The sequence below is a fragment of the Miniopterus schreibersii genome (assembly GCF_964146895.1).
Source record: "Miniopterus schreibersii genome assembly, chromosome: 13".
Classification (NCBI taxonomy): Eukaryota; Metazoa; Chordata; class Mammalia; order Chiroptera; family Miniopteridae; genus Miniopterus; species Miniopterus schreibersii.
Window position 1 is genome coordinate 18,613,642 of NC_138113.1, and position 26,419 is coordinate 18,640,060.

Below are 26,419 nucleotides of genomic sequence, written 5' to 3' on the forward strand. Positions count from 1 at the left end.
TGAAGTTTTAAAATAAATAAATAAAAATAAGTGTCTCATAGGCCAGGCTCCCGTGGGGCAGTTTTGCTGTGTTTCCTGGGTACACATGGAAGGAAAGCAGTCAGGCCTTGTGCTACCCTGGGACCTCAGCTCCCCTGCCGAGGAGGGGGACAGGAGCTCATCCCAGGCGAGAGGGAGCCAGGAGGGCCCAATACCTGTAGGGCAGCCTCATCCAGGATTGCGTTTATGCAGCTCTTGAGGGTGGTGGGAAGATGAGGGGAAGTGATCAGTAATTTAAAAAGCAAGGCTGTGCGTACCACCGCTCCTGGCCTGGGAGTGCGGTGTGCCACGGTTATCCTCTCTGTACACAGTCACTCCGAATGAGGATGGGCAGGCCTGGGGCCGAAGCAACTGCTGCTTCCTTCCCTTCTCATGCTGGCCCCTCCTCACTTCTAGAAAAACACTGTCATGATTGAGCTCAAGGTTCTGGAATTACAGTCCCTGTAGCAGTGTAGCCTGTGGCCTTATTTACTCAAGGCTGTGGATTGACTTCTTTTTTATTGATCTAGGCTGGTAATCGTGCGGTCTGTTGGGTTGTCTCTAATTATTTTGGCTATCTTAATTATTGGATTGTGCATGATCCTTTCTGTTCAAATAATTTCCCAGCAAAAGGAATCGAACCAGCTGAGGAGCGCGTGCATCCACCTAGTTCCTATCTGCTCTGCCTCTAGCCCTTTGTGTCATGTTAAATGAATCATTTGGCTTCCCTGTTTTTCATTTTCTTCTCTGTGCACACAGACAGAATGATATTTATTCTTGTGGCTTAAGATTTAGGGTCACCACACATCAGGCACTACCAAAATGTGAATTGTCGCTGTCAGTTCGATAGGGCCATTCATGCTGAGTTCATGTAGTTCAAATCTTAATTTTTTTCTAATTATGAACTTTCATAAACACATACTCATTGTAGAAAATGCAGAAAACTTCAAAGAAGAAAACAAAAATCATCTGTAACCCTGCAACTTAGTTATATAACCCTGTTAGAAGTTTGACTTATTTTCATCCAGTCTTCATGCAAATATATACACAAGCACCTATTTGAGATAATACGATATATGCTGCTTTGTTTCTAGGATTAAGCCAAAAGAATTTTCCAATTTTTCATCATTTAATCACCTGCATAATATTTTAACTGTGGACGCATAGCCTTCTAGTTAACACATTTTTCCAGCTCCCATATCCCCCGTCGGCCTTTTTGGCCCTCCTGTGGCTCCTGGTCGCTTACTGGGTGAGGCCTTGTGGTGTCGGGGAAGGAGCCCTTGCTGCTGGGTCTCCGCCTGCCTCCCCCTTAGGGCTCATTCTGCCCACTTGCCTTCTCACACTTGATATGCCAGCAGCACCAGGCCTCCTGCCCGGGGGCCCTGTAGACCCTCCTTACCCCCAGGCCTGCGCTGTCCTGTTCTGTCTGGAATGCCTGTTCCTTCCCTGCGCCACCACCTCCTGCCCCTGCACCTGGCTGACTCGGCCTCAGTTTTCAAATTCACTCCGCGAGGCCTTCTCTGACCCCCCTCACTGGGAACCCGGCTCTCTGGCTGTTCTGTTGTGGTCTGCTTGGGTCCCCATCACTTAAACGACTTCCCGCCCTCTCCAACCTGCTTTCCATGCTGGGGCAAGAGGGAAGGGTTTTATGCTTGTTTGTTTTTAAAAATCAATTTTGATCATGTCTTCTCCGAGCTCACGATCTGTGGTGACTTCCACTGAGGCTCAAGATATAGACCATGTCTCAACCTGCCTCAGGCCCTCTGTGGTCTAGCCCTCACTTGCCCCTCTAGCGACATCTTCCCTGACACCCCCCTCACTCTGCACCCCAGTTCCACAGGTCCTCTTCTTCACAGCCCTGTACCTGCCCTTCTTCCTGCCCCACAAGGATAATCCTGTGCATCCGAGGGACCTCAGCCTTCTTGGACCGCCTCCTGTTCGGTGGTGTCCTTTACATCAGAGTTGTAATTTTACATCTACCAGGGCTATTATTTCAGCAATGCCGCTGGCCTTCACCAGACTCCACACTCTCTGAGAGCACAGTCTGCGTTCATTTTCATTCAGTTTGTAGGTGGGATTGGGTTGGGGGACAATCACAAGGTCCAATAACTGAGGTTAGATAAGTTCTTCAACAAATCGGGCTGGATGAGACCAGTTTGTTCAAGTGGGGTGACGCAGGAGGCGTGGACGGAAGGTGATCACGCATAAAGATCACCTGGTCTCTCATGCTCCTTGGAGTGTCATATGAAATTAATATTGCCAGTCCATTTTTCAGATTAACTAAGACTCAGAGAATTTCATACAGGTAGCAGGTGGTAGGGCCATAATTTAATGGTAAGCCAACCTCCAGGATGGGGAGGTGATGTGGAATGAAGAACACTCTGGTCCAGGCTGTGTGTTAGGAGGTGGTGAACCTCCTGGCGTGCAGTTGTAGCGTCCCATGTGTTCATTTTTATGTCTCAGGATGTGTTTTGGCAGCTGGCTGGCTTGTTGTGTGGCCTAAACTAGCCAGGCAGCCAAATGGTGTAGCCAGAAGCAGACAGCACTGCAGAGGCTGACTTCATCTCTGCACATTTGCGCTCCTGGTAATTAATGGCGCTCTCTGAGACCTTCTGCATTGCTCTGCACAGGTCGGGGACAGCTGCTGGCCGGAGGGCTGGGGTCCTCAGAGGGCGCAGTGCTAAGTAAGTCCTGAGCAGTCACCAGGTGCTCAGACTTCAGGAAACTTGGGTACTTGAGCCCAGCAAGGAAATGGAGATGTCTTTCTGCTTCTAGTCCAGGGCTTTCTAAGTTGCCCCCAGAGTTGGCCAGGACTGTGGGATGCCCTGGAACATCGGATATCTAGCCCTAGGCTTTGAAAACCAAAGAAAGCAAAACAAAAGTCACTAGGAAAAGAGAATAATCCATAAAGGATGTTGCCAGGAAGTTTAAAAGCATTTCTTCAGAAGTTTCTTAAATTAGATTTTTTCTTTTAATTACCTAGTTATCCTTCAGAAACTTGGAACAGTCCCATTTCTTATCAACATATTCCTTGTCAATTATGCACAGGCTCAGGCTTCTGGTGCCGAGGGTGATGCTGAAGTACAAGGCAGCTGGAAGCTTTTCCCCTTGGGTTGAGGGGAGTGATAAGAATGCTAATGTGCTGTGCTGGGCTCAGCTGGTGGCACAGCGCCTGGGGGTAGGGCCAGGAGCAGATGGGAGGCACCAGAGGGGCAGCTGGGGCAAGGCTGCTGCCCCACAAGGTGGATGGGGGCTGGTGAACCTGTAATTTTTGTGATGCTGCTAAACTCTGCCTGCCTTTGCGCTGTATCCCTGAATAGCTGATTTAAGTGATGCTTAGTAAAACTGCTTGTTGGCACTTTCTCTTTTTTCTGCCCAGTTGTCTGTGTCATTCATGCTGCTTGATGTAAAATTAGGGCTGGAAACATCTTGTGGGCGTGTTCTGATGAGATGTGGGCTGAAATGAGTCGGTGGTGGTGGTGATGGTGGTGTGTGTGTGATAAGATGCAATGAGAACGGTCGTTCAGTACAGCTCCGAACTACATGCAAGTTATCTCGGGCTCTCTTTGTCCCCCAGCAAGGACTTGTTAGGTCTGGATGCCATAAGCACAGGTGGTAAACAGAAAGAGGATTCCAGCTCCCTTCCTGCTGTCATTGGAACTGGACCAGAAGTACATTTGTATGACAGGCTTGAGCCCCTGATGGTTATTTGGCCTGTGAACTATGTGGTTAGGTGGGTGAGTTCTGCTAGGAGGAAGAATGGGGGACTTCAGTTCAGCGTATGCAGTTGGGGTGAGGGGAGGCTCTTTCCCACACACAGAGAGATGCCCATCAGGAGATGGCAGCTCCACTTGGTCAAGGGCAAAGTTTTCCCTTCCTAGCTTCACTGTAGGTGCTAACCACTCCCCCACCCTACCCCCAGCCTCCCACCTGGGGCTCATGTGTGCCCAGGGCTCTGGGGTTACAGAGAGGTGGAATCTCTTCCCCCTGCGGCCCTTTCCCCCCTCCCATTCTTCCAGCACCTTCTCATCTTTCCAGAGCCATTCCTCTGCCCCTTCTGATTTTCTTCGGCCTCCGTCGGGGATTTAGGCGCCTGAAAACCTGCTCAGCGAGCAGGGAAGGACACCTGCACCCAGAGCGTTGGCGTCTCTCCTGGAGTCCTTGTCTCTGCCTCCTGGCGGGAGGAGGGCCGCGGGAGAGGCTGGAAACACACAGGCCCCTGTACATAGAAGCAACGCCACGTGCCAGTCGTGCCTGCTTGCTCTGTCCCTGTCCTTTCACGGGATGAATTAGGCAAGATCGACACGGTCGCAGGGATTCTCATGGGCCTGCGTAACTGCAGAGACGTGTGAGCGGGCCCTTCGAGTACAGCCTCAGAGGCTGTGTCACAAAGAAGAGCGTGACTGTCCTTTTCCCGTAACTGCACCAGCGCAGCTCCAGGGGCATCCGAAGTGCACGGATCTGCCGCAGATTTGGGCATGAGTTAGCGAAGCCTGTGCGGCTGTTGGAGGCACCGGAGCACATGGGAAATGGTGCCGAAGGCTGCCAAAGACACGGCCCTGCCCCGGAATCGTTCGCAGCTGCTGCCAGTGGCTTTGGGATTTGGCTTCTTCCTGCCATCAGGTCCTTGCCGTTGGAAGGCGCTGAGTGCCATCCTCTGCTCTTGTTGGAGGGACTCCTCCATCCGCCATCCAGTTAGGCAATTTTACTTTTTGTCTCTGGTGCCTACCGGGCCACCTGACCGTGAAAGGGTGGCCTGCGGAAGCCGAAGGAAGCGAAATTCAGACTTGTCAGTTTTGCTTGATGACTGCTTAGCTTTATCATGACTTAGAGAGACTAGAAAATATTGTTTAAAATCAGTTTATATTTTTTTAAAAAATTGATTTCCATAACCTATCAAAGCCCAGGAGTACAACTCTGTCAATTGTGGAGCCAGCCACAGCACGGCTCTTCTCTCTAGATCCTGCAGGCTGCTTTAGAGGGGCTCCCAGTTTCCATTTATCTTGATATGTATCTGTGACGCATCCCCTCATAAATCCAGCAGCCCATCTGGTGAAGGGGACATGAGAACATTGTTCACAGTAGCAAATATGTTAAAATTGTTTTTACGGTCTGAGCAGAGCCATTGCCCTTGCCTATATTTTCATACATTATCTCTACCAAACATCGCTTTCCTAATCTCTATATACAGTAGCAATTAGTCAATTCAGCTTGATCCAGGGTTCATTTTCATAAAGAAACAAACTCCGGAAAGTGTAGCTCAATTAGAAGGATTCTATCTAGGCACCTGGAAGGGGCCAACAGTGCATTGTTTTTAAGGATAATTTGCCCGGAACACTGCCAGCCATCTGAAAGGGGCAGCCTTTCTCCAGTAAGTTGCTCCTTTTTGAATATTTGGGAAATTGCTAAAGCCATCAGTGTTTACAGGTCATCATGTGGCAGGTGGGAGACCCCTCCCCATTGCTCTCTCTCCTCCCTCCCCATTTCAGAGTTAGTTTTTTTGTTTTTGTCGTATCATATTCTAGATTCAGAAAGTAGATCCTCTGTCTAAAAGGCACTTGCTAAATAAATATCTGTTGAACAAATAAATAAATGAATGAGTGAAAGAGAATAAATGATTGACTTTTGATGGCAAAAAGTAGTGATTGAGACTTGGCAGCTTCCTTCCTTTCAAATGCTGGAGATTGAGGGTGAAATTACAAGTACACTTGACCCTTGAACAACACAGGTGTGAACTGCCCAGATCTACTTGTATGCGTATTTCTCCCCCAATAAATACATTTGGCCCTGCAATCCATGGGTTTCCCATCTGCGAATTCAACCAACCTCAGATGGAAAACAGTATTTCCCCTTCCCAAATGTGGTTTCCCAGCCGCAGATGGAAAATACTGTTTTCCACTGGGTCTGAGGTTGTTTGAATCAGGGATGTGAAGGGCCCGCTGTTGTAGGGTCAACAGTTATAGGAGGATTTTCAAATGGGAGGGGATCCAAGCCCTAACCCCTGCCCCCCCAAATGTTTTTCAAAGGTCAGCTGTACATTCAATCCTCATGACAATTCTATGAGATTGTATTACCTTTATAGCTGTGGAAATGGAGGCTCAGAGTGGTCGAGTGTAGTGCTCTAAGTCACACAGCTGGTTCCAAAGCCAATATCCCAGTTTACACCCTTGCATGCTGCTTCTTCCACACACATATTAAATGCAGAAAGAAAAAAACCATATTGCCAAGTTTCTCCCAGTGTTTGAGGGTACACAGGCTTAACCTTTTGATTAAAAAAATTATATTCGTTGTTGTTCACACTCATTGAAAAAGTCGTGCTGCAGAGAGGAGAAAGCTCACGCTTGCTTCCCACGCCGACGGGATGCCTCCCCGAACCCAGGAGGCTCGAACGTCAGGTGTTGTCACAGCAGCTTTAGACCCGCGTAGGATTAAGGCAGCTTTTGTTCAGACAATATCGATCTCTCTGAGGTCAGCATGTTGCGACCAGAGCTAGAATAACCGACAGTGACTGTGGGGCTGTCCCTGTAACCGTACCCCCTGTGGGAAGGAAACACCACGGTGTGTTGTGGTCGAGCATCCACTGAGCCGATGGCTGTATTTGGTTTCACACGGTCGGGGCTCGGGGAACAAGGTACGGGATGGGGTGTCTGTTCCTGCCCGTGTCTGCCTTCCACAGAAGAAACGACATAATCCACTGGCACAGTTACACCCCCCCTTCCCACACTGGCAACTCTGAGAAGGAGAAAAAAGAATAGGAGCTGTTTGTTTCCACACTGCGGCTCTCCCGTCCCCTGCGAGAGAGGGGAGGTAAAGGGAGGGAGGCCTGGCCGGGTAGTCAGCTGGTTAGAGCGTCATCCCAGTACCAAGGTTACGGGTTCAGTCTCCAGCCAGGGCACGCACAAGGAACAGCCGGTGAACCCAGTAAGTGGAACCCCAAATTGATGTTTCTCTCCCTCTCTGCCTCTGCCTCTCAACAAGAAGGTGAGGGAGGAAGCAGCAGAGAGCACCGGCTGGGCTGCCGTCCCCCACAGGCCACCAAAAGCACATCGTCCCCAGCCACGGATTCCTGGCCCATCAGCTACGCCGCTGACTATGGGCCATGATCGTCCTGAGGAGCTGGGAATCTCTGGTTTTAAAGCTTTAAATATTTTACTATGTTTCACTGTAGATTCAGAAAATAACTATGTTAAAGGAAATCTAAAATGTAATTCAGGGAAACCATTACCCTAAATGAACGACAGTTTCCACTTTTGCACAAGATCGTGCCTGTTTGAACAGCGTTGTCTCTGGTTTTCTTCACTGTCACTTACAAAAAGAAACTTCCTGTGATAATGTTTACTGTCTGCGCAATAGGTCAGACTTGTCATTGAACCTTCCATCTTTGGCCCCTAGAGGTCACGTGTTTATATCGTTCAAAGAACTCAGCTGAGTCTTGCCTTTAAGAAATAGCCCCATTAGCTGGGTCTGTTTGGGTAAATAAACCTGCAGTAGTAATAGGAGTAGCTGCGGTAATAATGATAGAAGCTAACACTAATTAGTATTAGATGAGTCTCATTCACTCCTCCTATGAAACATGAACGATCACTGTCCATGGGTTACCGCTGAGGAAACTGATGCCCAGAGAGGTTCAGTACCTTGCGAGGGTCACACAGCTGTGAGCGGTGAAGCCAGAATGCAGACTCACAGACAATACAGAGTGAATGCAGATAGTAATGCTCCCCATCACTGAGAAGCTGATTCTGCATCAGTGAGAAGAGATGATTAATTGTAGCAGAATAAGATAGTATGCTGTGGGGAGACTCTAAATAAAGAATAGCTTTCACACCTTTCAGGCGCTTCCTATCCAAACACCCCTGCTTTCTGTCGCTTCTACTTTAACTGGAGTGTTAGTCACTTCACCTGGAAGTCTCCTCTTTCGTGCAGTAGCCACCAGGCACGAGAGACCGGCGGGCCCCGGAGATGAGACTTGTCCAAGAGGAGATGTACTGTAAGTAGAAAACATGCTCGATTTTGAAGACCTCGTGTGAAAAGAAGGGTATAAGATACCTCCTTCATTTTCAGAGTATGGGCTGCATGCGAAACGAAAATAGGTGAAACTTAACCTCACCTGTTTCTTTAGCGTGACATTTAGGGTATCTCAAACTGTGTGTGTGGCTTGCGCTGTGTGTCTCCTGGACAGGGCCACCCTGGGGTTCCTCACCTTGTACGCCTCCCCTTTCCAGTCTGGAGACTGGACGGGTTTGTCCTCAGGGGGCTTCACTTTCAGGGCTCGTTTCAGTCATTTGAGGCTTTAAAAGGCAGCACTGAGCCGCTAATCTGACTGTACTCAGTTTATTTATTTACGTGGACGGAGGTGATGAGGAAAACATTAGCACCTGGTTTCCCCCGAAATTAAACCTCTCTGACGAGAACACGGCGGCGACTCTGTCCTGGGACCCCATGATTGCTCTTTGCTTTAAAGGGGTGTGTGCCGGCAGAGCTGGGGGGAAGGCGCCCCCCACTCCCCTGCCGGGTCAGCTGCGGGGTCCCAAGTGGCCTTTGCGGTGCTTAGGAGACAGTGCAGGCTGTCCGCTGACCCTGCCACCTGCGGGAGAGCCCGCAGCTGTTGCTGACGTGTCTCCGAACTGTCCGGAGCCCAGGGAAAGGTCACGGCCTCCACTCTAAGGAACTTGGGAGTTCCAAAGAGGCAGGCTTTCTGACCTGTTAGGAAACGACAACGACCGACGGACCGAGAGCCTGAGTGTGTGGCCCAGCCTCTGACATCAAAATCGAGCCTGGGAGGAGAGCAAGCTGCGCTGTGTTTGGGGGGGCCTTTTGAATGAAGGCCCTGGGCCGGGAGGGTCCGTCGGTTTTGGATTGTTCTAAGGCGTGGGTGTCGGTAGAGGAAGAAATGGGCACCGCATGGCCGGGGCACGAGTCCGGGAGGTGTGGGGTAGTCCCTGGGGATCAGTCACAGGTGAGTGTCAGTGAGGTGGGGGCAGGGATAGATGCTAGGTACCTGGAGCCTGGGTTTGATTCGAGGGGAAGCCGATGGTGTGTTCTCGAACAGGGGTGAGATGGAGCTGGACGACGAAAACCAGGCCTCCTGCTCCCGGGGACCACCAGAGACGTTCTCCCGTTCCGTTTGCCTAAGTGTGGAAGTTGGCACATTGGCACAACACTACACTACTTAATGAACCATATGTAGCTCTTACTCCGTGGCACTTTATTTTTAAATAAATACATAATACTAAAATAAACGCAATTATGTGATGGCAAGAAAACTATGTCCCACTTATAGTAACCAATTTAAAGAAGCATGTTAACAATACTGAAAAAGGCAGGTGGACATAGTGAAAGCCTGAAGGTTTTCACACTGCACATTACAGATGGGTGGCTGAGGCCCCAGAGGCCCCCGTCTTCGCCCAGCAGATTTATCAAGCAGAGGCGTGCAGGGTGGCTCAGACGGAGGCCCGTTACTCAGCTTTCAGGAGTGAGAACGGAGAGGAAACGTGAGAGCCACTGGCTGGGCCGTTGCTCCGGCAGCTGGTGCTCGTGCCTGCCTGGGTTCGTCTGTGATGCCCATTTCAGGTGCAGCCTCCTGGTGTGTGACGGGCTCCGCACAGCGAAGGTGGGCAGGTACCAGGACGGCACTGAGGCTCTGAGAGGTTAAGTCATTTGCCAAAAGTCACACAGCTGGGATTCAAACCCAAGTTTGCCTGCGAGGCCTTCAGCTACCACATACACGGCCTCATCGCTGACTGGCACTAACGTCCTTTTACATCATGTTCTGCTGTTTCTCAGATTTCTCCCTCATTTCACCTAGAATATGGGTTTCTATGACTCAGCTTGGAATTTGATTCATCTCTCTAAGCACCAGAAACAACAGAAATTCACCAGCCCAACAAACCCTGTTCCTACCCCGGGTGCAGCGTAGTAATAGGTTGTATTCTATGGTTTATATCATTACAGTGGCGCTACACTTGGCCCTTTAAGAAGCTCATTAATCACTAAATATAGACCACAACTCGTTCTTTTCAACCCTCTGCATGTTGCTTCCCCCCGTTGTGGGATGCCATCTGGTGCTATGAGATCATGCTTTCTGTGTTCCTTCTCAGAGCCAGATTCACTGCTCTCTAAACCCAGAAAGCCAGTTAATTTCAAAGTTTGCAAGCATGGCTTTGAAAAAATTTGAAACTAATGCCTCCTTGTGGAGTCTCACAGTATCACTCTTTACGATACCATCTCGTGGAACTTCTGTCTTGACCACCGTCGATGTATATCTGTATATTCACCGTTTCATCAAAAGGACCTAATTTGTCTTTGGTAGGCCATCAAGGAACTACAGGTCTTTTCCTGGGTGATTCGTGTCAAGTTTCACTGTGTCAGTCGTACGTGTATGTAGGAAGCCAAACCTTAATAATGTACTTTCCCCTTCGAATCTGTTAGACTTTCTGCTATGACAGAGGGACAAGTGTTGAGAAACAAGGGAATAAAACAGCAAACGGCAGGCCTCCGACACTGCTGCTGATCTGTCCTTCGCTCTCACTTTCTCTAATTCTTCCTGAGGTCTCTAACCTTGTCCCAGGGAGTGGAGCTCCGGGTCCTACGTAGAACATGTTTTTGCAAACTCAGCTGAGGAGCTGTGGGCTCACCACCAGACTCCCAGTCTTAGGGGATCTTTGAGCACTGCTTGTTCAGGGCAGACCTTGTCCCTCTCCCCACCTCCTTTCTCTTCTCACTTCAGGGATCCTGGCAGGTTAAATTTAGCCTGGGAGCCTGGTGGGAAGGGAAGGTAACTTGGCGATACATGCACTGCTTACCTCATTCCTGGCACTAGCCAGGACTCCCCGGGGAAGGGGGCGAGCACTGGGCAGGCTGCCCACCTCCTTTCTGCTACTCCCCCTGCCCACTGGGAACGCGCCTGTTCCCAACAAGGGGCAGAGAAGGTGGGCCCCGAGGATATTTGCAAGGATGTAAAAGGGACCCACACATTTCCCTAGCCTAGGAGTTGTTCCAGGAACTGCCTCTCTGAATCCCCAAGTCCACACCCCATCTCCAGCATTAAGCATTACACTTACTGAAATTCCACCAATTAGGGATGAAACAGCTGCCAGGATTGCCAGGATTAACGGATTAACATTCACTCACAGCGCTTTAAAATTAATCTAATCAGACTGCATTTATCCAAACAACTGACCAAATGACTTACAATGAAAGAAGGAAGTTCTGTTGTGTTTTCATTTGAGAGGAGGGTAGATACTTTCATGGGATTCAGCAGACTTTAGGGGGAAAATAGGCCCGTATTAATTTATGCAGTAAAAGTATGGATTGGGAGGGAGAATAGGAGAAGTTACTAGATAAAACAACGGGTAGGCTTAGGGTTAGGGTTAGGGTTAGGTCCACTTGCCCATTTCAAAATATTGTGCCTAGGGCTGGCCACGCACCCAGGAGAGGGAGGGAATTTTTCAGTATCACCCCTTCTCTCAAGACCCAGAGTTCAGGTCAGTGAAATTCATGTGAAGGAATTACATCAGCTGGCCTGGGGTTAAATAGGCTGTTTTGGGATGTCTGGAGACCTAATTGCCACCTCAACCACCACATCGAAGGTTGTGTTTATGGAAAAACGTCTCCTGGTTTCCAGATAACACACTTCCTAATGAACTTTCTGATGCAGCCCATTTAGAGTTAGAGATTGGATCAGGTTCAGGCCCGTGTAATGCGTCTGCGTTAACTTAAGATTTCAAGCCGATTTCTCCCAACCATCTGGATACTTCTAGGCCATTTCTCTGTGAGGGGTTATGCGTTTAGTGCATACAAACTCAGTGTTGTCATACAATAAGTGGATTTCAGATCCTTATCAAATTTAATACATTCAAAAGTGAAACGTGCTTTAAAAAATTGTTTTAGGTTTTTACTGCTCTGACCGGCCTCTGTTAATGAAAGTAAGCCAGAGATTGCTGTCCCCTCCCCGCCCACCCAGCCTGCAGGGTCCTATCACAGGCGCAGACCACTGACCCACCTCTCTCCCTCCCTTCAAGGTATTGCGCAGCGATGCACAGCTATCAAGTACCACTTTTCTCAGCCAATCCGCTTACGAAACATTCCTTTCAATTTAACGAAGACAATTCAGCAAGACGAATGGCACCTGCTCCGTGAGTATCCGGGGAAAGGGTCGGAGGGGACATGGAGTCTTTCTGAACGAAAAGTATTCCCCCAGCCTTCGCAGGTTTGGGCTAAAAGATGCTGTGTGGTGGCCCGTGGGCCACCAGGCCCAATTTGACTTGGTCAGAGCCTCAGGGAGTCATTTCACTGTGCCAGGGTCACAACTCGGGGATGCACTAGCTGTGTGAAAATCTGCCACCAGGGCAGACACGCACAGAGTCTTTTCTTTACCGAGTCATCAGGTATAAGGACCTGCAGGTACAAGGGCGTGCTCTGCCACTTGTCTTAGTAAACCAAGGAGACCACACCTTAGGTACTCCTATTTTTGTTTTGTTTATACAATATTCACTTTAGCTACTGAGTCTATCTCAGACCTTGGTGTTTCTGCTAAAATATTTTTGAGTATATGTCAAAATTTTCTCAGAGGGTGTCTGTTACGTCTACATTTTGATGTCAGATGCTACCCTTTTCTACTGTTAGAAAATAGGAAACTCTAGAAAGGATCATGCAACGTGATGCTTAAGAGGGCTGATGTTTACTTGAAAACTGTTGGTTTATGCTGCCTGGTGATAGGTAACTCAGGAAAGCAGAAGCTAGACTGAATTCTTTCCAGCATTCACCCGACTTAGAGGTTGACATTGTCACTTTCCAATGAAATGAGCAGCAAGGACCTCAGTGATCTGTTTGGTGACCAAACACCACTGCAGAAAACCAAGCAGGGTCTCATTTTCTAAATAAATCTCTCTGCAGATCAAAGGCTCTGTTTTGAATCTCCAACGTATAAATAGAAGCTCTATTGCAAATGGTCTAACATGTAAATATCGTGATTGGCATGACATTGGCTAAAATGTGGTTTATTTCTTAACAGTATGACTTCCTGCAAATTCTTTCTTGCTGGCTGATCTTAACGACCATGTCTCAGCAGACCTGAGTTAGAGTCTAATCTAAGCCTTCCTGCGTCTGAATTCTTTAGGAGCATGTTTGGGGTTCTTTCGTCATCTGTCTGGAGAACCACACAGTCACCTGCTTTAGATCAGGAAAGATCATGACAGGAACCTGAAAAGGAACCTCATCTCTTTACTCTAACCGTTTGTACCCTGTTACCGCCCAGCAGGACAGTACCTGGGCCTTCCCTCTTCATCCTCACTGAGGTTCTCATGGAAAGACGCTTTTAGCAACCTCATGCCTGGCTCTTTCGAAGAAGCTCCCACCTGGTGATCCGCACCGTGTTTACCAGGGAAGCTTACCATGCCTGGTACTAATGCAAGTCCCATGTGGGTTACAGCTGGACTTTATGCCTTTGAATGGTCGTAGGAAATAAGACTTGAACCACAGGCAATTTAGGAGGTAGTGAGATTATAGTGACTGAACTATTATTACATTGTCCCTGCTCAGGTGTGGATGTCTTAAAAGTACTTTTACCCTTAACGTTAAACTCAGCCCCTTTAAATTACCACTGCTCCTGGCCCCTCGCTCTGTGGTGTCTACACTTCCTTTAGGCAGCAGTGTCCTGCTTTAACTTAGATGCTCTGAGTTGGAAATGAAAATTTTCTTAAAAGGGATGGTTTATCCATGTGTGACTAGGGGCAAGCCTGGAAGCTACCATAATCCCCCCTCTGTGGAGCACCCCTAAGATGGCCGGTAGCTACGTGAGCAGAGCGAGGTGGCGGCTGCCGGGACACTCCCACTTCAGTAAAGCAGCCCACAGCTCAGTCAGTGGGCTGTGCCCCTTGTCTTGGCTCCACGTGTCACAGGTGTGTCCAGACCTGTTGACTGGTCCCAGGGGCTGCAGACCTATCTTTGGGACCTATTGTTTTAAGAATAGGCATAGAAATTTAGCTAACAGTTTAAAAAATTGGCTTCGTTAAAGGAAAAAAAAGAAAGAAAACAGAAAGAAGTAAAGCTAGCAGGACAATTGGAGTGCTGCTTTAGGGCAGCGGAGCTGAAGGGTGTAGAGGTGCGTGTATCAGTCCGTCCCTTGGTTTTGCGCAGAAGGCGGGGCAGGGGCTGTGTTCCTGGCCCAGGGATCGCAGTTGTTTTTGCGATGGAACAAACCTGACAGCTGTGCATACAGAGGGACTCGTCCCCCCTTAACCTGGGCCAATGGGTGCTTGGGTTGCGGGGCCTATGTTTAAGGGGACAGGGCGGATATGAGCAAATGTCTCCTATGTGCACTTTGGGCCCTATTTCACTCACCGTGATTGCCTTCACTTTATCATATCCTTTTAGAAAACAGGCAGGAGTAGATATAAATGAAGAAGAAAATAACTGGCATCCGTGGTGCTCAGGCGAAACCATATTTCACTCTTGCTCACTTTTTAGGCTCTTTCTCTAAAGTCACATTAGTGACAGCCACTGCCACAGTGGTAACCTACATTTCTATGGCTCTCAAAGATAATAAAGGTATTTTGCAAACCTCCCTTGCTTTCAGTTGACTAAGTGACTTGCTGTCTATCACCCAAGTTGACCCTGGCACCGTCCCCTGGTCTGTTCTCTACGTGGTATGGACTTCTCCCCGGGCTCACAGAGGGTGACTCTGACCCCTCGCGGCCGGCTACACCCCCTCTGGCCTCTTCTGAGACACCTGGGAAGACAATGCCCTAAACCACCTCGGCCCTGTAGGCCCTCAGTCCATCCATGTAACTTATTAATTTTCACAGCATATACGAAGCCCTTCATCCTCTGATTTTCAAGGACTCTCCTGCTTATTAATTTGGTTGTCTGTCTGTATTTCGAGATTAGACTTGAGAAGAATCACCGCCGGCTTCCTGGGCATGGCCGTGGCCGTCCTGCTGTGTGGCTGCATCGTGGCCACGGTCAGCTTCTTCTGGGAGGAGAGCCTGACCCAGCACGTGGCGGGGCTCCTCTTCCTCATGACAGGTACGTGGCCCCCGGCGCCCCTCCGGAGAAGCAGCTGGCTTCTCGCTCGCTCGCTCTCCATTTATTTCATTTTCACTGCTGAGAAAGTGTCCAGAGGAAGGTCGTGTGGCTTTGGTGGGCAATTCAGAACTTAAAGAAGCGAGAGTGTTCAAAATACATCCCCGGTTTCTCCGCTGTGGCCCGTTAGAAGGTTAGATGGAAATGTCTTGGGTTTTATGTCCATGTGAGTCAGCTCTGATTTTTCTGTCCCATTTTTGCCTACTGCACCCCAACCCTGGCCCGGACCCTTGACAAACAAGGAACCCTGAGGAGAGGGGGGCATAGATCAGCACAGCCCGTGCCCCAGGCTGAAAGTCAACTCAGCGACATCCCTTAGTGATGGTGTCCTCAGTTTACACACAAAACCTTAATTCACTTCACATTAATTCAGTTCACTCACAGTCCTCAGATGGTTTCTGAGGACTCACCATGGGCCACACGTTTCTCCGGGTACTAGAGATACACAGTGGGCTAGGCAGGCAGAATCCTTCTCCGTTTTTGTGGTGGGGAGACATAAACGGTTTACGAGAGGGATAAAAGCTCTGAGGAAAATAAACAGGGTGGGATGGGGAGCCGGGGAAGGTCTTGCCGAGGCAGCGATTTCTGAGCTCAGCTGTGAAAAGCAACCAGTGGTCAGGAGTGTGCGGCAGCAAGGTGACCAGAAGTGGCAGCCCCAAGGCAGGGGTAGGCTGGTGGCTTCTGCGCCACAGGAAGAAGACTGGCGTGGCTGGGGGGCAGGGAAGGAAAGGGGAGGAGCCGGGGAGGTGGTGGCTTGGATTTTCATCGACGGGTGACGGAAGCCACCAGAAGGTTTTAAGCAGAGGAGTGACTTGATCTTAAAGCAGGAGATTGGAAGGGGGTGGGGTGGAGGTTGTGGGTGGAGACATGACTATACCTTTTTGATTAGCAGGTAAAGAATGTTTTTGTCTAAAAAGGGGTTAGGATCTGAGTTGATGGCTGACACTGACTGCAGGGAGGAAATCTTTCCTTCTGGTCCTTCACAAAAAATTAGCGTATTTGTGATGAGTGCGTGCCAGATTAGCAGCTTCGTGAAGGACGCTCAGTGTCAGAACTAATATTACTACAGAGAGGCAGCCATTTCTGATAAGCTTATTCCTGCCAGCCTGGAGCTGTTACTCAGGTGGCCACAGCTGGGTTTTCTAGCGCTTCTCGCTGTAATGGTCACTCACACAGGCCGCCTTCACTGGAGGTGGCAACGCCCCTCGGTGGCTGACACCAGTTTCTTGCTGTCTGATTTGGGGGGCTGACCGGGAGGTGGCACTTTGCTTTCCGGCCTGGTCAGCCAATCGGCCTAAGGAACTGCCTCCAAACTCCCACCTGCCCCTTTCTCCGCCCTGTGAGTCGGGTGGGTCATCGTTGGCAACATCCCCACAGTGTTCAGAAGTCACATGGCCCCTGAATGGTTGTCAGCCGAAAATCAACTCAGGTATTCCGGATTTGGGGGATACACTGCTGCTGCTAGGACTAGAGCACGGGGGGCTCAAATTCCAGTTCCTGCAGCTTTGGAGGAGCATCTGAACCCTCCACACCAGTCGTCTGGTGCCTGCCTAAGGGATTCATTTAAAATCCAAATTACAGAATGAGTGGCTAGGAGAGCAAAGAATCAGAGGTCCGTGCTGCCCAGAGGACTTTTTATGCCTCTGCTGGGACTCAGTGGTCGGTAAAAGTCTTCCCCATTTTCTTCCCTCCCTTTTTAAGCTGAGCCCCATTTTCCTGACTTTTGTCCCCGTATATATGAAAGAAATGCAGATTCACACCGCCCACCCCCCAAAACCCTGAGAAGGCCCACATCACATCCGCTGGTCAGGAAAATGAGAGAAGCTGTGGACAAGCAGCCTCGATAGTAGCCCAGGCGTGCCTCGTTTAGAGCCCTTCACTTTCTTGAGCTTCACAGGTGCTGAGTTTCTTACAAATTGAAGGCAAACCCCTCCACCAGCAAAAAGATTACGATTAACTTTATTGTGACAATCACTTTATGGTGGTGGTCTGGGGCTAACCCACAATATCTCCAAGGTATACCTGCAGTTTTTAAAGGACACTTTTAATATGGGTAATATACACGAATAATTTAGTATGCTCTTAGTACATAAAACAACTGTTAGCAGTTAAATAAACCTCAGGGCCATAAAAGCCAGGCCTAGTGAGTTTTTCTTGGGAGGCTGAAGGGCTGGTTTGGTATTAAATGAAAGGTAGGAGTTCAGTGTTGGGTTGACTCAGAGGAGAGCTAGGAGCCAAGTTTCCAGAGCTGGCTCAGCCCTTATTTCTGATCCACATGTTGACTGTAACTTGGGGCAAGACTAGCTCAGAGGTCCTCAGGCTTTGTCATCAAAAGCCCCTATGTATCTGTTAAACAAAACCAAAACAAACTAAACAATAGCCACAATAATAAAAACCCATTACCACCAAAAAAACACCCCCACACAGAACATCAACAGTTTTGGAATAGAGGGAAAATTCACTTACAGATCCCACGACCTGAAAAATTAGATTAATTCTTTTTCTTTTCTTGCCAATGTGTTTGCCTCATTAAAAAAAGAGAGAGAAAGAAAGTAAAGAAAAGTGTTTGCGACCATCACCACCTGGAAAGGACTGGTCTCCTGGGCTTCCTGCCCTTAGCCTCCTCCCGTCGCCATCCCAGGTCGCTAGGCTGTCCCTGCTCAGTGTTTCCTAGCTGCTTGTCCCCCCCTGGAGCGCATACGCTGTGCTGTATTCATCTGCTCCCTTACTGTGGGATTTAAGGAGATCGGTTTTTATTTTTCTGCTACGAATGCCTCTTTGTTATCTTTGTAAACAGCCAGATGACTACGTCGATCCACGGCCCGAGGTAAATTAGCTGTAGGACGGTCACATGCAGCGGCAGGAAAGGAGAGCTCTGAGGGTTAAAAGAGAATTGATTTTAATTAAGCAGAAGTGTCTTCAGCGGCCCTTGTCAGCATCACTCCCACAGATTTTTGATGCTAAACTTAGCCCCTTTCTGATGGGCTGGCATCTTCCTTCCCCACCTGGACTGACTAGCCAGCCTTCAGGAGAGATCCTCAGCGCTCCGACCCCGAGGTCCTCTCCTGCCTCCTGCGCGGGGACAGGCCTGTCACGCCCAGTGGCACACAGGGCTGCCTCCCGGCAGTGCGCAGCAGGGGGCCCGGCTCTCTCCTCTTCCCTGCCCCCTTCTCATGTCTGGGGCCTCAAGGGGCCTTCCAGAAGCACCAGGGCCGGGCCCTTCGACGTCACGTCCCCTGAGGTTACCCTCTGAGGCCTCGGGCGGATGGGGTGAGACGCTGCCCAGCGCTGGAGGCACCGCGCTCAGGCGCTGCGAACGGGCGTGTCCGTCAGCGCGAAGCGCCGAGTTCCTTCGCATAGCTGTGGACATGAGACTGTGATAGTAACTTGTTAGAAATAGAAATATTTTAAAGGCTTAATTTAGTCAATGCAAACATTTTTAATTTTTCAGGTACAGTTTATACTCTTGTTTTGTGTTAGCTTCAGGTGTCTAGCTAGGGCTTAGGTAATCATACACCTTACGGAGCGTTCCCGGTGCTATTTCCAGTACCCACCTGGCCCCACACATAGCTATTACAGTATTATGGACTATATTCCCTATGCTGTACTTTACATCCCCAGGACTAGTTTGCAGCTCCCAGTTTCTGTGTCTTAATCCCTTCACCTTTTTCACCCAGTCCCCCAGCCCTCCTCCCCTGTGGCAACATCAGACAGGTCTCTGTTTCTATGAGTGTTTCAATTTCAGTTCCAACATTTTTACATACAATTTTTGTGTCTTCATGTAGGGTCTTTATTATCTTTGAATATTCTGGGCATTTCAAACGTGGGGTAAAGCTTGGGCCTCCCTTGACGGGGGTCTCGCTGTCCACTGGGTCTTCACCTGCACCGGCTGTGCCTGAGCAGCCACTGCAGGGCTGTCCCCCCAGTGTCACTACAGCAGATCAAGCAGAGAAGAGCCCAGGCTGCCCCAGCAAAGCTCAGGGGCAGTGAACACCCAAGTTGGGCTACTCGGCTACTCCTTGCTTTGCTTCAATGTAGCCAAATAATAATAAGACTAATGAATTAAAAAAAAAAAAAGACTTGGCTGCAATGGCTGTTTGGTATTTCCTAGGTTACCCGTTGATTATGACTTTAAACGACAGGTCCGTAATGCCTTATCTGAAGCCCTTTCGGCCAGGTATGTTTTGGAATTCAGGATGTTAGTTTTCTTTCAGAAAGGCAACACGGTGCATATATTATCTGACACATTCAGCAAGGTCTGTAATCAAACACATTAACATGTCGGCAGCAAAACAGATCTCGAGCTGGATCGATGCGGACTATAAATAGCCTTATGTCCCATCAGGCCGGGCTTTGCCTTTAAACGAGATTGCTGCAGTCTTGCAGGGAAAGAGTGGGTGTTGGGGGGGATTTAATAATTGCAGATCGTGGATCTTTTATTTACTATTTTTTGTTGTAAAGTTTTGTCTGTCTCTATTCCTCCTGCCCAATCATTCAGTCTGCGTGAAAAGTAGCGTGAGGCATTTTTTTCTGGAATTGCAACGAGACCAGGATGATGGGTCATTGTTTGAAGGAGTGGGAAAAAAAAGTCAATGTTTATGCCTTTGGGCACTGCAGTTATGTTATTTCTCAAGCAGGCTAACCAGGGTGAAGTAACTCCCACTTCTTTCAGCCTTTTAAACACATCAAAGGAAGAAGGTCCAAAGAATGGGCCCAGTTACCCTAATTACATCTCACCAGCTGGCCACAGGCACCGCGAAGATTTTAGGGGAGGAAATTAGGTTGATGATCTGGGCTGGAAGCATACATTTTCTCTGTCTCGACCCGAAAATATCCCTTCCAGCCTCATAATTTTGTGATATCATGGTATTTTCTAATTAAGAATATTGGCAGAAACTCTTTTAATATTTTATAAGAAAAGTAGCAGCATACAGGGCTTTTCACAACCAGTAATTATTTACCCCTTTGAAGATGCTATGAGCAATAGCCAGGCCTGAGCTCGGGACTCAAGAAGCCCTCTCCCTGGGTGCCACCAGCTGGGCTGAAAGGTATCCCTGGTGGCCGCAGGTAACTCCCAGCGGGTAAGGGGAGAAGCAAAAGGGCAGGAAAAGCCTACGAGAAGAATGGAGGAGCTGACCTCTCTCCTCATGGATTTTCAGGAAGGACCATTCAGTTTGGAGCTTTTGAATGCAGGGATGGTACCTTATCTTGTCCTGCCCCGCCCATACCCAGCATCGACTAGATTGCTACTGACAAAAATGCAGCATTATTTAAAATAACTTGCTATACAGGGAAGAGCTACATGAGGCAATTTGGGAGGAACTGGTTCTTAGGTTGGAAGAACTCGGTGTATTGCAGAACTCGGGTTTGTTCAGCAGGTTTTGTTGATTCCACGAGCTCAGCTATAACAGACTCCGTGTGGGACGCACAGGAAGTCGGGGCGGTCCCCGGTGCCTTTCCCTGAGAAGCATGGAGAAAGTGGAGTGGAAAGAACCCTTGGGGTTCCTGATCACATCAACTGTGACCAACAAGAACTCATTCGACTAAGCTACCTCTAAGATAATCAGAACTGGGTCTGGGACATTGTAGATGCTTGATAAATAATTCTGAATAACTGACTGAATGACATTTTAAATAGTAAAACCTTGCTTAGGCCTATAAAAGGGATAGAAATATACTTCACACATGACTACACACATATGCACACACACACGCATGTACACACAATGTTATGGGCTGAATTGTGTGCCCTCAAAATTTATATGTTGAAGATCTAACCCCTAGTACCTCAGAATGTGACTGTCTTTGGAGCTAGGGTCTTTAAAAAGGTAATTAAGTTAGAATGAGGTCATTAGGGTGGGCCCTAATTCAATATGTCTGGGTCCTTATAAGAGGAAATTTGGACAAGTTACAGAGGAAGGACTGTGGGGAGGCACAGGGAGAAGATGCCATCTATGAGCCAAGGGGGGAGGCTTCAGAAGGAACCAACCCCGCCCACACCTTGATCTCAGACCTCTAGCCTCCAGAATTATTAGAGAATGTATTTCTGTTGTTTTGGCCACCTGGTCTGTGGTGCTTTGTCATGGCAGCCCTAGCCGACTAAGACACACGAACACTGTATGTCATGGCAGCCCTAGCCGACTAAGACACACGAACACTGTATGTCATGGCAGCCCTAGCCGACTAAGACACACGAACACCGTAAGATGTGCGTATGGAACCAAAATGCAATTCCATGGTCTAAAAGTTGACCTGAGACTAGTGATCCAGGTACGACAAAGATGTTTTTTCATCATTTAAACAACACCTTTTCTTGGTGTCTTTGAATTTAGATGGTTTTATTTTTACCTTTCTAAAATATCTTGAATGGGTAAGGCTTCTTTTACAAAAGCTTTGGAAACGTGGGAAACAATGTTTTGTCTACTCTCAGCACATTTCCTTGTAATAATCAGGAACGGCCCTGCCCATCCCACAAATGATAGCTGTGGTAGCTATATACAGTAAAACCTTGATATAACGGACTAATTTGGGCAAGGGGGTGACTGTTAAAGCCAAAAGTCTGTTATATAATAAAGTAGCCTTTCCCAATGCATATGTTAAAATATTGACAAATTAGTTGACCTGTTTTTACTGATGTAGACACATTTGGTTTGTGTAATTAAAATTAAGTATGTATGAAAAGTTTAATTTCACAGAAAAGTTTTCTGTATGTATACTGTAATTTTAGATTTATAGTGAATAGTCTAGTAAATGCACTCATTTAACCAGTCACCTCAAGGAAACAAACGCACACAGCGGGCGTGCGGGGCTTAGTGAGCGTGGACAGCGGCAGCAGGTGTCGAAGCTGCTGCGGGAAGATGCCCGGGACAGCAAAGCAGCGACCAGGAGCTGCGGGGGCTCGCGTGCTAAGCATTTAGGGGCGGCGACTCTCGGATTTTAATATGTAGACTATAGTTGTGGATATGTAACATTTATGTTGGCGAAATTACTAGTGCTTTTTCCAACAGAGAGCCTATTTGTTAAAATTTCTTAAAAATAACTGATTTAAGAACAAAAATAACCCGTTAATTTAATTACAAGCAAATCTTGGTTAAAAGCATTTTAAAATTAACAGGATGTTCATTTTCACATAGGACATACGGACCGGAAATTTTGTCCGTTAAGCGGAGGTCTGAAAAATCGAGGGATTACTGTATTTGTGAACCTTTTAGGGATGTGGGCCTCTGGAAAGGAGGAACTCTCAGATACGCTCTTGTGTTAATCTTGGCTGTCCTCTAACTCAGAGCAACTTCAAGGACATCTTGGAGAGAGAAAAAATGTCACTAAAGAGCAGCCTTCGGGGGCATTTGTGGGAAGGGGAAGGGCAAATAGGGGCTTATTTATGGGCTGATAGTAACCCTTTCTACCACTTTCAGCTGAGTGAGGAAAGGCCTCAGGAAATAAAGCACGTTTCCATCAAGGTTTGATGAGTGCCCTATTCCAAAAAGAACTTAAATGGTGCAGAAATGCATATAATATTTTCTGATAAAATAAATGCAAATAACGTCATAAAAACAAGATGAGCAATCAAGTTGGCAAGGCAAGATGGATCCGAGGATGAGCTTAGTAGCAAAAAATCACCCTATAAAGCCCCCGACTTTTGCTCATGGTGGGCCACTGGTTTAGTTTCAGCTTTCTGGCTACTTGGTCAAAGAAAGACATTTTATTAGTGACATCATTCACGTGTCCATGAAGTAAGCACAAACCAAGTGCCCAGGACAAGCACAGCCACTCGTGACACCTGGGGGAGAGAGAACCAGCCTCTATTAAATCCGCAGGTTAGATGGTTTATCACCCCTTTCTGTTCAGTGTGGACTGGAGGTGTTACGCTAAACCTCATTTCACCAAAAGCAATTTTATGGAGTTGGCAGGGGAGAGGCACTAATAAAATCAACGTTTAGTTCAAAATCAAAGGGAGTATATACGGGAAGAAAAATCTATGACAATCTATTTTTTATTTAGTTGCATATTACTAGGTACTAGATTCACTAGGACTTTTGGGACTTGTTCTAGCTCTACGCCATATTTTGGAATAGCCGAATCACAGAAATTTGACACTGTAAGGAACTTCAGTATCCAGGTGGCCCTCCCTTCCCCCCCCACCCCCAGGTGAAACTAAGGCTTAGCAAGGCTAGGTAATGTCAGGGTTGCACAGTGCTCAGTAGTAGATCTGGGGACCAGAATATGCATTTCCTGCATCTCAGCCTAATGCATTTGGACATCAAAGGATGCTTAAAAGTCCAAGTTTGAACTCAGGCTTTCAGAGGTCATTAAAACCACATTACTTGTAAAAAGCCTTGCTTTTAGGCATTCAGCTGGGTGCAGACAGTTAAATGCAGAATGGAGTTGCTTTTCCTGCGAACAGGTCACTTTTCTATTATATTGTACCTGTTGATACTCCGAAGATCAATTTTTTTCTAACTGCCTTACTGTTCTATTTCTAGAATTGTTATATATAAACACTGTCTTTGTTTTGGTGCCAGTGAAACATTCATGTAGATGTAAGAGCATTTGCTCCTCACAAGATTTGAAAAGAGCAGAGGAGTCTTCTTTTTTTTTGCCTGGCTCATTCCTTTGTGAAAGAATTATTTCGATGATGATCTTTCTTTGGAGAACGCAAAGTGATGTGTTTGCCATTATATTCTGGAGCAAGGACTCAGAAGACAAGATTTTATCCTTTGTAAAAAAGCAATCACTTTAGAGTTTTAAAACAGAATTAGGCAGAGTAGGAAATATCAAATTATCTCAGATCAAGCATCCTTTTAATTTAAAACATTTCTTTTCTAAATGAACATTTGGCAAAGGATTCAGGCAGTGTGCTCTGACTTGAGTGGAGGCAGAATTCCAGCGTTTAGAAAATTGCATTCAGGTGATCTTTATTTCTTTCCAATTGTTCCTGCTCTGAGTTTGTTTTTTTGGAAGTGTTTCTGATCCCCAAAGCTCTATTAAAAAAAGGGGGCAGTATCTTTGTTCCCAAATCTGTGTGTCTGTTTCCTATGGAGAGGCTACATAGATCCCTAAGGTCACCAAAACAATTCTCCAGCAAATAGGTGCGACCTCCACTGTACACAGGGATAAACCAGAGACTGAAGAAGAGATGTGTAGGCCTCGGACCAGAACTGGGCATCCCCATGTCACTGGGGACCAGGTTCTGTTTTCATGACCCATCTTCAGCTCAGCAGCGGCCTCATTCTGATCCCCTGCCCACCCAAAGGAGCATTCTTGGGGCGATTGTGGTGGAATAGGAACATCTGCATCCGTGGAGCATCACTTGAACACTAAAAAGCTGGTGTTTGGGGGATTTTTATCAGAGTCCCGATTTTAGTGGCAGGACAATTATATATACATGTGTTGGTATAAAAAAGTAAAATTTCGGGTCTGTCCATTTATATCACCCAAGTTGCCTGCATTCTGCATGGTTGAAATATATGATCTTCCTCAGCTATTTTTACAGCATGTCCAACTTCCTGGATTTAATTTAAATTATTTAAAAGCTTTTATTCATTCATTAAAACAACAACAAAACCCCACGAGATTTATTGAGGCCCTAGTATATGCCAGGCTCCTTGGCTTTAAAAACGATTTAGCACTTGTAAAAATTCATTTAAAATATTATTTACAGGCAACAAGAACTAATACTGATGGTAATTGAAAAAGGAAACAGACTTCTTATGATGACTGCAACTGTGTAAGAATGGTCCAATCAGGTATAGAACAAAAGGAAACGAAGACTTTTACATTAGGTTTGAGTGGTTATAGAAGAGTTTTGTCTTTAAAAATAATTATAATTTTTATTAAATTGTTTTTAATAAAAAATTTAAATATACACGCCATCCAAGCAAGAGAATTCTGAGTAATTCAAGTTAGAGTCTCCCCGTGTTCCCCACGGCTGTGTCTCCAATGCCTAGTCCGCGGTCTGGCACATAAAGGTTTGGCCAGTCTTTGTTGAGTGATGTGATTCAATTATAAAAATTTATAAATCCTTTGTGAATTTGGCGTGATCGCCTCATCGGTCGTTCTGATTTTCACCAAGGCCCGCCTGGCATTTGCCGTGTCCGTAGCAGGCCCACCGGAACTGACCATCCCGTTCCCTTTGCCTGATTTATAGGAATATTTTGCACCATCTCCCTCTGCACGTACGCCGCCAGCATCTCCTACGACCTGCACCGCCTCCCGAGGCTCCTCTACAGCCTGCCCGACGACGTGGAGCACGGCTACAGCTGGTCCATCTTCTGCGCCTGGTGCAGCTTAGGCTTCATTGTGGCGGCCGGAGGTCTCTGCATCGCTTACCCATTTATTAGCCGGACCAAGATCGCACAGCTAAAGTCTGGCAGGGACTCCACGGTATGAGTGTCGCCCTCCAGCTCACTGCTCGGTGGCCCGTCCACCCACAGTGCCACGAGTCCTGGGGGGACGCAGCGGAGTTCGCAGCAGGATCCCAAGCACAAAGCGGTCTTTCACATTCCAGCCTGTTGCCTGCCAGCCCTTTCCGATGACTGATGTAAATCATGCGAAACCTCCATACCTTTCTAAGGACAAGACTACTGTGGATTCAAGTGCTTTAATGACTATTTATGCTTCGACTGTGAGAACTAGGGAGCAGTGCCATGGAACATTTCTAGGTTTTAGAAAACGAGGAGATTGCAGTGGAAAACTTTGTATGATTGCCATTTATTTCAGAAAGTTTGTATATAACAATTACCTGAGTCATTTCTATTTGCAAAAGGATTCATAACAAAGCAGGTATGATTTTCTTGTCATTGAACCATGCTTGTCCAGTTTTAATACAGCATCTTCAGAACTTGTCCTAATGGCGTCTTGTGTCAGCACCAGATGTGTGTGTCTGTGGATGTTCCTTGTCACAGGAAGGTTCTTCTTCTGTTGCCTTATTTATTTTTTAATTGAAGTCTCTCCTCCGTCTTTGTACTGGAATCAAAACCAGAAGGAAAACAGATTCACGGTGTAAGAGCTAATCCGTGACACTATGCAGTATTGTTTGAGGTCCCATCTGTTGTCCCCTCTGTCCCTTTACGTTAACTGGATTTCTGCATTAAACGACTGCCCCCTTGTTAGTCTGGGTGTGTTTTCCTGTCTTTCTGCTGTGCAGCCGGTTTCCCAGCCACGCGGACAGCTGAGAACCTTGTTTTAATGAGACTGTGATTAAGCCTTACTAATTGCTCCATTTCCATTAGGTTGGCCATTATTATATCTGTTGGATGTAGCAACCACACACTTGCTATGGAAAAAAGATGTCGTTTTTTTCTTTTTAAACCTTCCCATC

The 26,419-nt window shown here is 47.4% G+C and overlaps 2 protein-coding genes across 2 annotated transcripts in view; one reads left to right on the plus strand and one right to left on the minus strand.

Moving 5' to 3' along the window:
• TMEM178A (transmembrane protein 178A) overlaps positions 1–26,209 on the plus strand; it is a 43,730-nt gene extending 17,521 nt beyond the window's left edge. Inside the window, exons 2-4 of the mRNA XM_081157275.1 lie at positions 12,039–12,152; positions 14,905–15,042; positions 25,247–26,209. Of these exons, the coding sequence (XP_081013401.1) occupies positions 12,039–12,152; positions 14,905–15,042; positions 25,247–25,488 (494 nt within the window). The 3' untranslated portion in view covers positions 25,489–26,209. The remainder of the gene's footprint in view (positions 1–12,038; positions 12,153–14,904; positions 15,043–25,246) is intronic.
• THUMPD2 (THUMP domain 2 tRNA and snRNA guanosine methyltransferase) overlaps positions 25,984–26,419 on the minus strand; it is a 37,620-nt gene continuing 37,184 nt past the window's right edge. The window contains exon 11 of the transcript XR_014000221.1: positions 25,984–26,064. The gene's annotated coding sequence lies outside the window, so the exon portion shown is untranslated. The remainder of the gene's footprint in view (positions 26,065–26,419) is intronic.